Source organism: Malus sylvestris, chromosome 5, assembly GCF_916048215.2.
Source record: "Malus sylvestris chromosome 5, drMalSylv7.2, whole genome shotgun sequence".
NCBI classification, from domain to species: domain Eukaryota; kingdom Viridiplantae; phylum Streptophyta; class Magnoliopsida; order Rosales; family Rosaceae; genus Malus; species Malus sylvestris.
Genome location: NC_062264.1, coordinates 7,916,572 through 7,929,319, shown reverse-complemented (window position 1 = coordinate 7,929,319; position 12,748 = coordinate 7,916,572). Strand labels below are relative to the sequence as shown.

General features: G+C 38.6%; 1 protein-coding gene and 1 pseudogene across 1 annotated transcript; one reads left to right on the top strand and one right to left on the bottom strand.

Annotated features, from left to right (window-relative positions):
• The first annotated feature begins 1,160 nt into the window (after positions 1–1,160).
• LOC126624021 (uncharacterized) lies at positions 1,161–3,106 on the top strand. Its single transcript, XM_050293018.1, has 4 exons — positions 1,161–2,059; positions 2,187–2,279; positions 2,679–2,746; positions 2,848–3,106. Exons 1-4 carry the CDS (start codon positions 1,421–1,423, stop codon positions 3,032–3,034), a joined length of 987 nt encoding a protein of 328 aa, XP_050148975.1. The 5' UTR covers positions 1,161–1,420; the 3' UTR covers positions 3,035–3,106.
• Positions 3,107–4,101: 995 nt separating this feature from the next.
• On the bottom strand, positions 4,102–5,644 carry LOC126624020 (uncharacterized; annotated as a pseudogene).
• Positions 5,645–12,748: the final 7,104 nt, after the last annotated feature.

Genomic DNA, 12,748 nt, shown 5'->3' with positions numbered 1-12,748 from the left:
TAAGATCCTTAGGAAAAGGATCCGGCTAGAATCCTTTTTCGGTAAATGTGGTTGTTGACTGGTGGTCGGTAAATTTAACTGCAAGTACAATTAACCACACTCTAGAAGAACCCTACCATATTTGTCAATACTCTAGAAACTAAAGAGGGCACGTGTCCCCTCTTTCCCCCTTAACTTTTGGATCCCCTTCACCTAATCCTCATGACCCACAAATTTGCGTCTTTGAAATTTAATCTAACGGTTAAAGTTATTATAACTTTTAATAGGATTCCCTGTTTGTAGCCATTAGATAAAATTTCAGGGGTCTGGATTTATGGGTCATGAGGCTTAGGTGGAAGGGATTCGAAGATGATCACTTTCCCTACAACTAATCTTGTATGCATATTAGAAAATGATAATGCTAGATAAACTAAATTTTGTAAACCAAATGATATTGGTTATTAATGATTGAATTATTACTCAAATATTGATTAACGTGCTTATTTTCTATTAGTGACACATCATTTAATTTGCAAATCTAGTTTATAAATTTGATCTCTCTAGCATTATCTTTAAAAAAAATTGGCCATAAATTCTTAAATCCGCCTCTACTCTACTCGTCGTTTTCTCTGCACTATCATTCCTAAATTCCTTTTGAGTTGCTTATGTATGATTAGGAACAGTATGAACGAGTATTAGATCACTCATATAACAAGTAAAGGGGGGCAAAAATAGAAAAAATAGGGATTTTTTTAAAAAAAAATTAGTTAATTAGTTTTTTTTTTTTTTGTTAAAAACAGATGAAAATTAATTTCAATGCATATATTTTGTATATATGCAACTTTTACACTTTGTACATCCAAATGAAAATTCCAACAATATGTTTTTGCCAAATATTTGAAAGTTGCATATACAAAAATAGCACAATTGGTTCATATATTTGATGATCCCTATATATACATATAGCACTTTGGGATTACATATGGTTCATACACATAAATAGTAGTGTAATTACGTACACACAAACACCCTATGGGTCCATAGCTTCCACCTCTTTTGGCCAACCAATGTTTTAGAGCTTTTCCACTTTCTTGTGATGACGTGTCACCGTTTTCCTTAATTTCCCTTTTTATTCTTGTTCTATATAGCCGAAATCTTGGTTCCTTCATTGTGGCTTATGAGGAATATATCAGTTAAGCCTCTCTGTGCTTTCCAACTAAATAATTCAGTTATCTCATCACCAAAAGCATTCTTTCTAGAACATTAGTTAGTTAGTTATATATGTGTATAATTGTGTGTATATATATGAACTTCATACGGCTTTCCATATCCTAGCAAGAACATTCCATGCATGCAACATTTGTACGTAAATTTTCTGTTAATGTTCTGGTTAAATTAATCCCAAAGTTTAATTTCTTACAGAAAAACTTGTCGATCGATTATGTTTCCGCTTAAGCTTCCTAAACGTATCAGCTTTACGGCTTCCGTTGATTGGTTTTATCGGCATTATTTTGCCAATGCCGGTCTCCGCTCAGTTTTAACAAATCTGGGTGACGGCACCACCATCCATTGCTGGGTGCCTAAATCCCCCAAATCATACAAACCCACCCTTCTCCTTCTCCACGGCTTTGGAGCCAACGCCATGTGGCAATACGGCGAGCATCTCCGCCACTTCACCACCCGTTTCAATGTGTACGTGCCCGATCTCCTCTTCTTTGGGCACTCTTGCTCGTCACGCCTGGAACGTACAGAGTCGTTCCAGGCAGAGTCCATAATAAGGTTGATGAAGTCTCATGGGGTTGGGAAGATGAGCGTGGTTGGGATAAGCTATGGTGGTTTTGTGGCGTACAACGTGGCCGTGCAGTGTCCGGAGATGGTAGAGAGGGTGGCGCTGTGTTGTGCCGGGGTGTGCTTGGAGGAGAAGGATATGGAAGAAGGGTTGTTTAGGGTTTCAGATTTGGATGAGGCTGCAAGCATTTTGTTGCCTCAGACTCCAGAGAAGCTGAAGGAATTGATGAGGTATTCATTTTTCAAGCCCGCCAATGGTCTGCCCTCTTTTTTCCTCGCGGATTTCATTCATGTACGTAAGCAGCCTTTAAATCTATTTTCCCACTCTGCACATGCTTATTAGCTGAATTTTTGAAGTATACTTTTCAACTAAAAAAAATAAAAAATAAAACATAAATTTCTATAATATTTTTTTATAGGTCATGTGTACAGACTATGTAGAAGAGAAGAGAGACTTGATCCGGGCTATACTAACGGAGAGAAAGCTGTCTAATCTACCCAAGATCTCACAGGTGACTATTTCTCCCCTTATTGCTTATGTATATTTGAAGTTCTTTAATTGGAGTCCGTTTGATAATCATTTCAGTTTTTAGTTGGTAAAAATTTAATCGGTAGCTACTTTTAATTTTCAGAAGGCAAATTTTGAAAACTCAAAACAGTGGATGTTGGTTTTTGGTTTTTAGTAGGAGCTGTACTTATCACACCCCTCTTGAATTATGGAGATTGAATTAGATAAATCAACGAACATAATTTAACATTGGTGTTTGTTTATTATTTTCCTTTCTAAAAACTGAAATAGTTTTCAAACAAATTTTTAATTTTAGTTTTTACAGATAAATTGATTATCAACAGGCCTTGAAATTTTCATAAATAATGCTTAATGCTTATGTACTATTCCATTGTAAACACAGCCCACACTGGTAATATGGGGACAAGAAGATCAGATATTCCCGGTGGAACTAGGGTACAGATTAAAGAGGTAAATGAGAAATCTGATGGATATATAATAATACAGTTCCTCATTGCTCGATCTTTCATTTCTCTTAACTAATTATATGTATTTTGGTTTGAAATATATAGTCATGTAGGTAAAGGTGCGGAACTAGTCGTTATAAAGAACGCAGGACATGCTGTGAACCTGGAAAAGCCCAAGGAGTTTGCCAAGCACCTAAAATCTTTCCTCTGCGACTCACATTCAACTCCGCCATCACCACCAACATGGAAAGATCACTTTCATTTCACATCAACAAAGTGTATTAATTCATGACTGAAGATGATTTACACGAACACTTTGTTCGTTGAGCCGATGATTACGTAATGAAAGAAAGAATGTTACACAGTTTTGTTCGCACATGAAGATGTTTAGGACCTCTATATAGAGGATTGCAGACAGAAATCAGTCCTATACTATAACAGTACACAGAAGCGCCAAATTAACTCAGTGCTTAATGATTTAATGATGTAAAACCGTATTAGGGAAAACTTTCTCGGGCACTTTACCAGTCAAAATCCAATAAAATCGTACTTGGTGTCTGTGGGCATTACGATCATTAGTAAGCACAGATGCATCCATGGCCTTTGACCGATGCATCCACGGCCTTTGACCCCAATTTTTATGGTGATGGAATTGCATAATTAGAATTCAAATTAGTGTCATTCAACTTGTGGTTTTTTACTCGATGTGAGATTTATACTCTCAACATGCCTCTTTGTGTGTAATGAACTTTTAAACTTAATACGTGAACAACATAGATTGAATAATGTAGAGCAAGTGCAACTGTTGTGTTTCACATGCAAGACAACTAAGAATATATCATGAAAAAGTGATGTTCTACCACAAAACTAATTAATAATATGAAAAATAACATAATTATATATTGTTTTCCTCAACGTGGGACTTGAACAAATGATAATGCCTACCAGTACGAGTGTGATGTCACCACTAAATTAAACAGTTTGCGCGACTAGGGACATTTTGTCGCGCAAAGCTCATGAAAAAAGACATTGCGCGACGAACATCTTCAAATTTGTCGCGCGTCTTAACAATTGTGCGACGCTTTACTAGTTGTCGCGCGAAAGTTATATGGACAAAGGCTTTCGTCGTACGATATAAACAAGTACAAGTGCGATTGTGGGTAATTTGTCTCAAAACTTTTTGCGTGACGAAATCTATAGTAGGCGCGTGGTAATGCGTGACGAATAGTAAGACACGCTTAATTTTGCGCAACGATATTTCATCGTCGCGCACGTGTAATTTTTAATTAAAAAAAATAGAAAAGCAAATTTATACTAATGAGAAAGAAAAAAAAAGAAAATTTATAATATAAATAAAAATGTACGTACAAATATAAAGTTAAAAAAAAAGGGAACAAAACTACGAAAATAAAGATGCAAAATCTATAGGCATGTCATTCGGAGGTGCTTGGTAATCTTGCTGCTGGTTGGGGATGGGGTCAGAGGTTGATAGGCCTGATTGCTGTGCTTGCTCGGTGTGTAAGGGCTGTGAGGGCAATGGTGTAGAAAAACCGGGGAGATGTATTCCACAGGAACTGAGGGCTTGTACAAGCATTGACATTTGAGACTTGTACGATGCCAACTCACTCCTCAGCCCAGCGACTTCTTGCGTCAAAGTCGTAACCTTGGTCTTTAACTGCGAGGATGATGAGGCTCCAGTCTCCTGACGCTTGGCATTTCCCATCCCTTACAATATGTCCCTGGCCTCCGACCGAAAGTCTGGTCCAACGTCTCTATGACGATGTGAAACCCTGCATCCTCAGGGGGATTCACAGACTTGATCAGCGTGTCCGAGGGAAGGTGGGAGGCAGACTCCTGAAGCACCACCTGTCGCGCCTCCACCATAATTGCCTGTGAAAAAAAACATGGATTATTAATAGAAATCAATTTGAAAGAATTAGTATAAATGTTTAATACATAAGAAATTACTTACATGAAGGGACTGGGTTAACTCATTCCCAGGCTGAACATAAACGTCAGCAAAGACGTCGATCTTCGGAAATTTTGAACCCTCATAAAATCGAAAAAGATAAGGAAAATGTTAGTACGAAAAAAAAATTATTAGCGACATTTTAAAATTGGAAATGAAAGTTGTAATATATACCTTCCATCGCGCCTCCATCCTATAGAAGAAAGGCCTCGAACCTGAATGGTGGAGAAGAGTCTTCTTCTCTTGATTGATCTTGTTCGCCTTCGCCTTCTTCTGTTATACAAAAAATAAACGTATTAGTTGTAATAGTTAAAGAAAATTTAAAAAATTAATAATAAACATTATTAAAAAATAAAAAAAGTAAAATGAAAGAAGTCGTCATTGCACCACATATGTTGGGTCCTTAAAATGACCGCAAAGCCAAACTCAACTATCTTGTCGGTCCTCCAACTCCTTCGGACATCCCTCCTCAAGAGCGACCTGCGGATCATCACACTCCTGGAACCATTGGTGCAGGTCACTCTTCCACTGCTTGTAGCGTTCAGAGAAGAGCCGATTGACATACGCGAACTTGTCCTCATCCATGTGCTCCAAATTGTAGTTTGTCTGCAATATAACAAATATTTTGAAAGCATTAGTAATAAAAGATATTAATACATATAAATATATAAATTTTACATGAAAAGCATTAAAAAGGCGATGCTACTTACGGATAATTGATTGCACACCGTAATCTTCGTCTCCTCCGGCATTGCCTTCCAAGACTTCCACAACATAGGGCAAAAGGTTCGCACGACATGCCCAATGTCGTGGGCCAATGCACTATGCTGCTTCGCCATTGGTGTTGCCAGATGTCGCTCATCGTATCCGATTGGGATATGACCGTTGGTCACCCTGGTGACCTTCCCCATCTTCAATTGCCGACAAGGTCCCCGAGTGTTTTTCTTTGCTGCAAAGAGATGAAAAAAAAATCATTAACCCATAACTAATAACAAATCCTACTAAAATTTCGGCATAACCTCCCCTATAATTAAAACATTTCCCAAAACCATGAAAATAACATAAACAATATACATATCCAACACAATGATCACAACAGTTTAATAAAAGGTTCGGAACGATGAAAACTTTTTAATCGTTACATGACATAACAAATTGAACCTAAAATAAAAAAACTTAGTAAACAAGGGAATGAGGGAGTGAATTAGGATTGTATACCTGGCCGTGTACCGAAGGCATCGGTTGTGGATCCCGATGGAGACATCTGGTCCACAGTGCGGGGGCGTTGGTGAGTTCGTCTGGCGCTAGGTAACGCCGTTGAAGAAGTTGACGATGCCTGCGCCTGTGGGACTGGAGGACCATCTGAGTGAACCGGATTGACCGGCCTATGGTCTATCTCTGCCAGAGCAGTGGCGGCAGTAGTAGGTATAGTCATCGGATTAGGTGTAGCCGTCAGACTAGGTGTAGTAGTCATTGGCCTCCGGGTTCTAATGAGGTGAGACATCTATAAAATTGGCAATCAATTTGTTTAGTACACAAAGATTTTGATTTTGTTTTCACATGCTTACAACTTCAATGGCTACAAAAGGATTGCTAATTGTTGATTTGATTTCAAATTAACTTGTTAACTGAAATAAACATATGGGAATTCTAGTCCATTGGCTGGTCAAAAGCATTTTCTGAATGCATATGGGCAGATTCAATGATTTTGGAGATGTAGAAATATGAAAATAATTGAAACATTCCCATCATAACAAAGTTCATGTGCTCTGCGATTTGTAGCAAAAGAACTTTGCTAATACCTCTCATGAAAATCTAATATATATAAAATCTAAACTATAATGGAGGAATTCAAATTACTGTGCAAAAAAGAAAGATTAATATCAAAACGTAAATGTAACTTCAAAATTGGGAGGCCGAATTCAACAAGCAACACAATCGAGTCTATCATATTAATAAGGCAACAACAAAGGGTAATACCCCAGTATATATCAACAAATCGTGGCAGTCAACAATGCAAATCCTTAATTTAAGAACCCTGTACTTAAATTAGAAAACCCCTAATTCGAACCCTGTACTTGAAGTTAAAAAACCCCTAATTTAAGAACCCTAATCTAACCCCCAGTGAAGCACCTTAAATCTAACCCCCAATTTAAGAAAACCTAATCTAACCTCACTGCCCAAAATCATTCCCCTAAGTTAAGACCTAAATCTAACCCCAATTAAGAACCCTAAAAACTCTAATTTAAAAACCTAAATGTAACCTCCAATTTACGAACCCTAAATCTAACCTCACCGTCCCCAATTTGAAAAAATAAAAACCCTAATTCTAACCCCCAGTCAATAAACAAAATTGAAACTAAAAATTGAAAAGGAAATTACTTGTTGGAGAAAAAAATGCGATGGACTGAGAGAGGGATGGAGAGACGAGGTGAGTGAAGGAGAGACAGATGAAGATAGAGAGGAAGGAAAGAGAGGGTATTGCGCAGGGAAAAAAGGAAAAAGAGGGAAGTAGGGGTGGAACGAGACTCACGAGGGTTAATAATATAGAATATTATGCGACGGAGTGTTCGTCTTGCAAGGCTAAACAATCGTCGCGCAAGTCTTTTAAAATTTTCGCGAAAAAAAGCACTTTATTTGAATTTTCAGACAGTTGCGCAACGAATCAATATATTTCGTTGCGCAAATATACTTTGAGCGACGAAATATATTGATTCGTCGCGCAAGTTTTTAAAAATTTCTGTTAAAAAAAGCGCTTTAATTGAATTTTCAGACACATGGGTGACGAATACATATATTTCATCGCGCAAAGTATATTTGTGCGACCAAAAAATTTTTATGCGTCGCGCAATTGTGTTTTAAATTGGTTTTTTTATTTTATATTTTATTTTGTGTACAATTTATTATAAAATACAAATGTTGATGCACAAAATCAGCGAGGACTTTGGTATAACAGAAAGTGTTAAGTTTGTGACCTTCGCTAGATTGCTCGGGTCACTAGTGTGGATAAATATGTAAATGGATAGGGACAGGGAAGCAAACACAAGATGTACGTGGTTCACCCAGATTGGCTACGTCCACGGAGTAGAGGAGTTCTCATTAATTGTGAAGGGTTTACACAAGTACATAGGTTCAAGCTCTCCTTTAGTGAGTACTAGTGAATGATTTAGTACAAATGACATTCGGAAATATTGTGAGAGAATGATCCCTATTTATAGAAGAGAGTTTCTAGTTTCATTATGACATTGACACGTGTCGTTTTGTGATTGGCTTCTGATGTTGACACGTGTCGCGCTATGATTAGCTTCTGATGTCGACACATGTCGCGCTGTGATTGGCCTCCTGGTTGAAGGGAAACTCTTCTGGATCCTTGACGGTATAATGTTGACCGGTGCTCAGTAGTTTCAGAATTGGTCAAGTATGGTACAAACAGTGCTCCCCTAAGTTCCCGAGTGAGGGAAACTCCTCGGTTGGGGACTTGCAAAATCTAAGCCATTAAGTAATCACGAAACTTCTAAGTACCGAAGTATGATATCATTTTCACTTGCCTTATCTGTCTCATATGTATATGTGGCATCTTCTTTGGAAGTACTTTTCCTCCATCCATGGGTGGTATCTTTAACCTATGAAGATGCATAAGGTAATGTATCAATTTCACTTGAAGCTTGCTTGTAGTTTCGGGCTTGGTTAAATGCGATACAAACCCTATAGTAGGAGTCCCCTAAGTCACCGAGCTAGGAGATTTGCCGAAGGAGGTAACATACAAGGTAAGTAATCAGACTTCCAAGCAAGCAACCTGGATCGGAGGTTCGACTTTGGCTTCCGGCTGATTGTTCTCCTTCTCCTTGTGTCGTAAACAGCAATAAAGATAAGGAGAAGCAAATGGAGAAGAGATGATATGATATACTTTTTCTTTTGAAGAAGTAACTTTCCACAGGCTTATTCTTGAACTGGGCTGGAGGGTTTTTTGGTTTCCTCCAGAGTATAAGGCCGACTCAAGAATTTGAGGGTCAAAACAAGTCCATTAAATCTAGAGTACGTTTGACCTTGATGATATGGGATACTTTTGCTGTTGACGAAGTAGTGGATGAATCGGCACGTGTTCTGTTACGCTTGTCTCCACATGCTTCCTTGTATCATTCTCACTTGCCCTATCTGTTCCTCAGGCAGATGTGGTATCTTCTCTGGAAGCATAAGATGTTGAAGATGAGTACTCGAGAGCAATGCCAGGTAAGTAATCAGGCAAGGGGTTCCATGTAGTCAGTTCCTGACTGGAAGCTTGATTCCAAGTGCTGATTGATTGCTGTCTTTCTCCTTGTCTTGCAGGTAAGAACAAGGCCAAAGGAAAAGACAGGGAAAAGCATGATATGGGATACTCTTACTTTTAACCCTAATGATATGAGACACTCTTGCTCTGGTGTGGCTTGTTTGCAGAGGTATTATCGAGAGGAAAAGAAACTGAGTATTTCAAGAGACTCTGCTGAGAGTGCCCTCTCGGATATGAAGAAAATTTGAGCATTTTTTTATTTGCAGGTCTGCCTGGTTGTGGAGGATGGAGGTCAACATATATAAGAGTCTCCCTAATAACAAGTAGTAGTGTTATTCCTTTACCCTTCTTGGTCATAGCAATCTAGTGGGAGCTGCAAGCTTCACATGTTTTAACTTTGTCAGAGCACTTTGAAAAAGTGGTCTGTGGTATCTGGAAAGCTGATGTTGCGTGTGAAAATTGCAGACAAGCTTTATCCAAGGAAATCTGGTTCTCGAAGTTCGGAGAGCGATGCTTTTTCGATTTTCAAACAAGCAATCTTGTCAGGGATCTGGCTCTCGAGATTCAGAGAACGGTGCCTCTTCGATTTTTGAGAAAGCAATCCTGTTGGGATTCTAACTCTTGAGATTCGGAGAGCAGTGTCTCTTTGACTGGCTCTCGAGATTCAGAAGGTGGTGCCTCTTCAATTTTTGAGCACATAATCCTGTTGTGAGTCTGGCTCTCGAGATTAGGAGAGCGGTGCCTCTTCAATTTTTGAGAAAACAATCTTGTTGGGAGTCTGACTCTTAAGATGTGGAAAGCAGTGTCTCTTCGATTTTTGAGAAAGTAATCCTGTTGGGAGTCTGGCTCTTGAGATTCGGAGAGTGGTGCCTCTTCGATTTTTGAGCAAGCAATCTTGTTGAGAGTGTTTTCTAGAATGTGAGTAAAGGTTGGCCATTTTTGCCAGTCTGCCTTGCCACGGAGCACGGAGGTTGACACACATTGGGACTTTTTAGTTATCAAGCAGTGGTGATGTTCCTTTACCTTTGTGGGTAAGAGTAGGGTAGCTGGGACTTCAAAATTTATGTTTCTAAACTTTGTCAGAGATCTTTGGCAAAGTTATCCGTGGTACTCGAGGAGCTGATGTTGCGTGTGGAAAGTGGTGGCTCTTCGGAATTCGGAGAGTGGTGCCTATTCGACTTTTGAACCAACGGCTCTGTTACCCTTTCTTTTATAAGGGCACCAATTGTGTGTAAGAAGTACATTCAAAGAGTTATTGCTTGTAGGATTTTCCCCCTTACTTCAGAGATTTATTACACTTCATTTCTCCTTCATCATTTCTGAGAATGTCTGGCCCATTTGACCATCATTTTGACTTGAACTTTGATGAAGAGGCAACCATGCCTTTTTAAGACAACATATGGTGCACATCCTTCTTATTCCCTACTGGTCCTTTTACCGTTGGGGACTTTGTGATGAAGAATGATATGACCACTGTGGTGGTGGCCAGGAACCTTCTCACTCCCAAAGATAACAGACTACTTTCCAAACGGTCTGATGAGTTGGCTGTTAAGGATTCTCTGGCTCTCAGTGTTCAGTGTGTAGGTTCTGTGTCTAATATTGCCCAACGCCTATTTGCTCGAACCCGCCAAATTGAATCATTGGCGGCTGAAGTGATAAGTCTCAAACAGGAGATCAGAGGGCTCAAGCATAAGAATAAACAATTGCACAGGCTCGCACATGACTGCTACAAACATGAAAAAGAAGCTCGACCAGTTGTAGGAATTTGATGGTCAGATTTTACTTGATCATTAGAGGTTTGTGGGTTTGTTCTACATGCATTTATTGCCTTCTTCTTCTAGGGCTGTACCGCGTAATGAAGCTCCAAATGATCAACCTTCAGTGCCTTCTCCTTTTGGGGTTCTGCCTAGTACTGAGGCTCCGAATAATCACCATTTGGTGCCTCTTCTTTCTGGGGCTCTGCCGACTGCTGAGACTTCTCCTGAGCAACCTTTGTGAAGGCTTCCTCTTGTGTTGTTTATTTTGATTCATGTATATGTACATATTTGTAACTTATCGGAGATATCAATAAAAAAGCTTTGCTTCATTTCAATGTATTGTGTTAAATACACCAAGGCATTCTTCACTAAGTTCTTTGAATTTTTCCTTTTGTTGAAGCTTTGTGAGTGAAGCATGTAGGTTGAGGTAGTGCTTCTTTAATTTCCCGAGTGAGGAAAACTTCTTGGTTGGAGAGAAAAAAATCCAAGTCACTGAGTAGTCGTGAGACTTCCGAGTATCAAGGTACAATAACATATGGTAGGAGTCTCCCAAGTCTCTGGTCGAGGGAGTTGACGAAGGAGGTGTCTTACTAGTAGCCAAGTTTCCAAAGTAACAAAACTTCACCATTTTCCTTTCTAAGTGGTAGCCCAAAACTCCTCCTTCATATATGTTTGTTATGAAAGTTGTTAGGCCCAAAGAAGAGGAGGCCTAGGTTTTTTTTTTTTTTGAATTTTCGATTTTTTTTTTTGAATTTTCAAATTTTTGAATTTTCGAATTTTTAAATTTTCGAATTTCAGAAAAAAAAATATATATATTAAGCCTTATAGGTGAAGCTTTGTAGGTGAAGATTTGAGATTGAAGCTTTGTTGGGTACCATGAATTGATTTTGCTTCACACTGTATTAATCAAGATAGTGTGAAGCTTTTGAGAATTTGTAGTTGTCCTACATTGATGAAGCTTTTGTTGGTGAAGCTTTTGTGGTGAAGCTTTTATGGGTGAAGCTTTTTTGTTGAAGCTTTGTAGGTGAAGCTTTGGAGTTGAAGCTTTAGGTGAAGCTTTGGAGTTGAAGCTTTTGTTGGGTAGCATGAATTGATTTTGCTTCACACTATCTTGATCAAGATAGTGTGAAGCTTTTGAGAATTTGTAGTTGTCCTCCATTGATGAAGTTTTTGTTGGTGAAGCTTTTGTGGTGAAGCTTTGTTAGGTACAACGAATTGATTTTGCTTCACACTATCTTGATCAAGATAGTGTGAAGCTTTTGAGAATTTGTAGTTGTCCTTCATTGATGAAGCTTTGTTGAATTTCCCTTTTTTTTTTTTTTGGAAACTAGAAATTTGAAAATGTGGGAGAGACAACATATACAAATTTTACTTCCACAATGTTGAGCAAGAGATTGTGATGGAAGCCATACCTTATAGTAGTCGAAGGTTTGGATGAACCATATAAATTGAATTTGCTTCGAACAGTCTGGAATTTGCTTCGAACAATCATGAATTTGCTTCAAATAGTCTTGAATTTGCCTCGAATGTTTGAGAATTGTAGTTGCCCTCCATTGATGAAGCTTTTGTTGGTACCATAAATTGGTTTTGCTTCACACTGTCTTGATTAAGAGTGTGTGAATCTTTTGAGAATTGTGGTTGCCCTCCATTGATGAAGCTCTTGTTGGCACCATAAATTGGTTTTGCTTCACACTGTCTTGATCAAGAATGTGTGAAGCTTTTGAGAATTATGGTTGAACTCCTTTGATGAAGCTTTTGTTGGCACCATAAATTAGTTTGATGAAGCTTTTGTTGGCACCATAAATTGGTTTTGCTTCACACTGTCTTGATCAAGAGTGTGTGAAGCTTTTGAGAATTATGGTTGAACTCCTTTGATGAAGCTTTTGTTGGCACCATAAATTGGTTTTGCTTCACACTGTCTTGATCAAGAGTGTGTGAAGCTTTTGAGGTTGAACTCCTTTGATGAAGCTTTTGTTGGCACCATAAATTGGTTTTGCTTCACTCTGTCTTGAT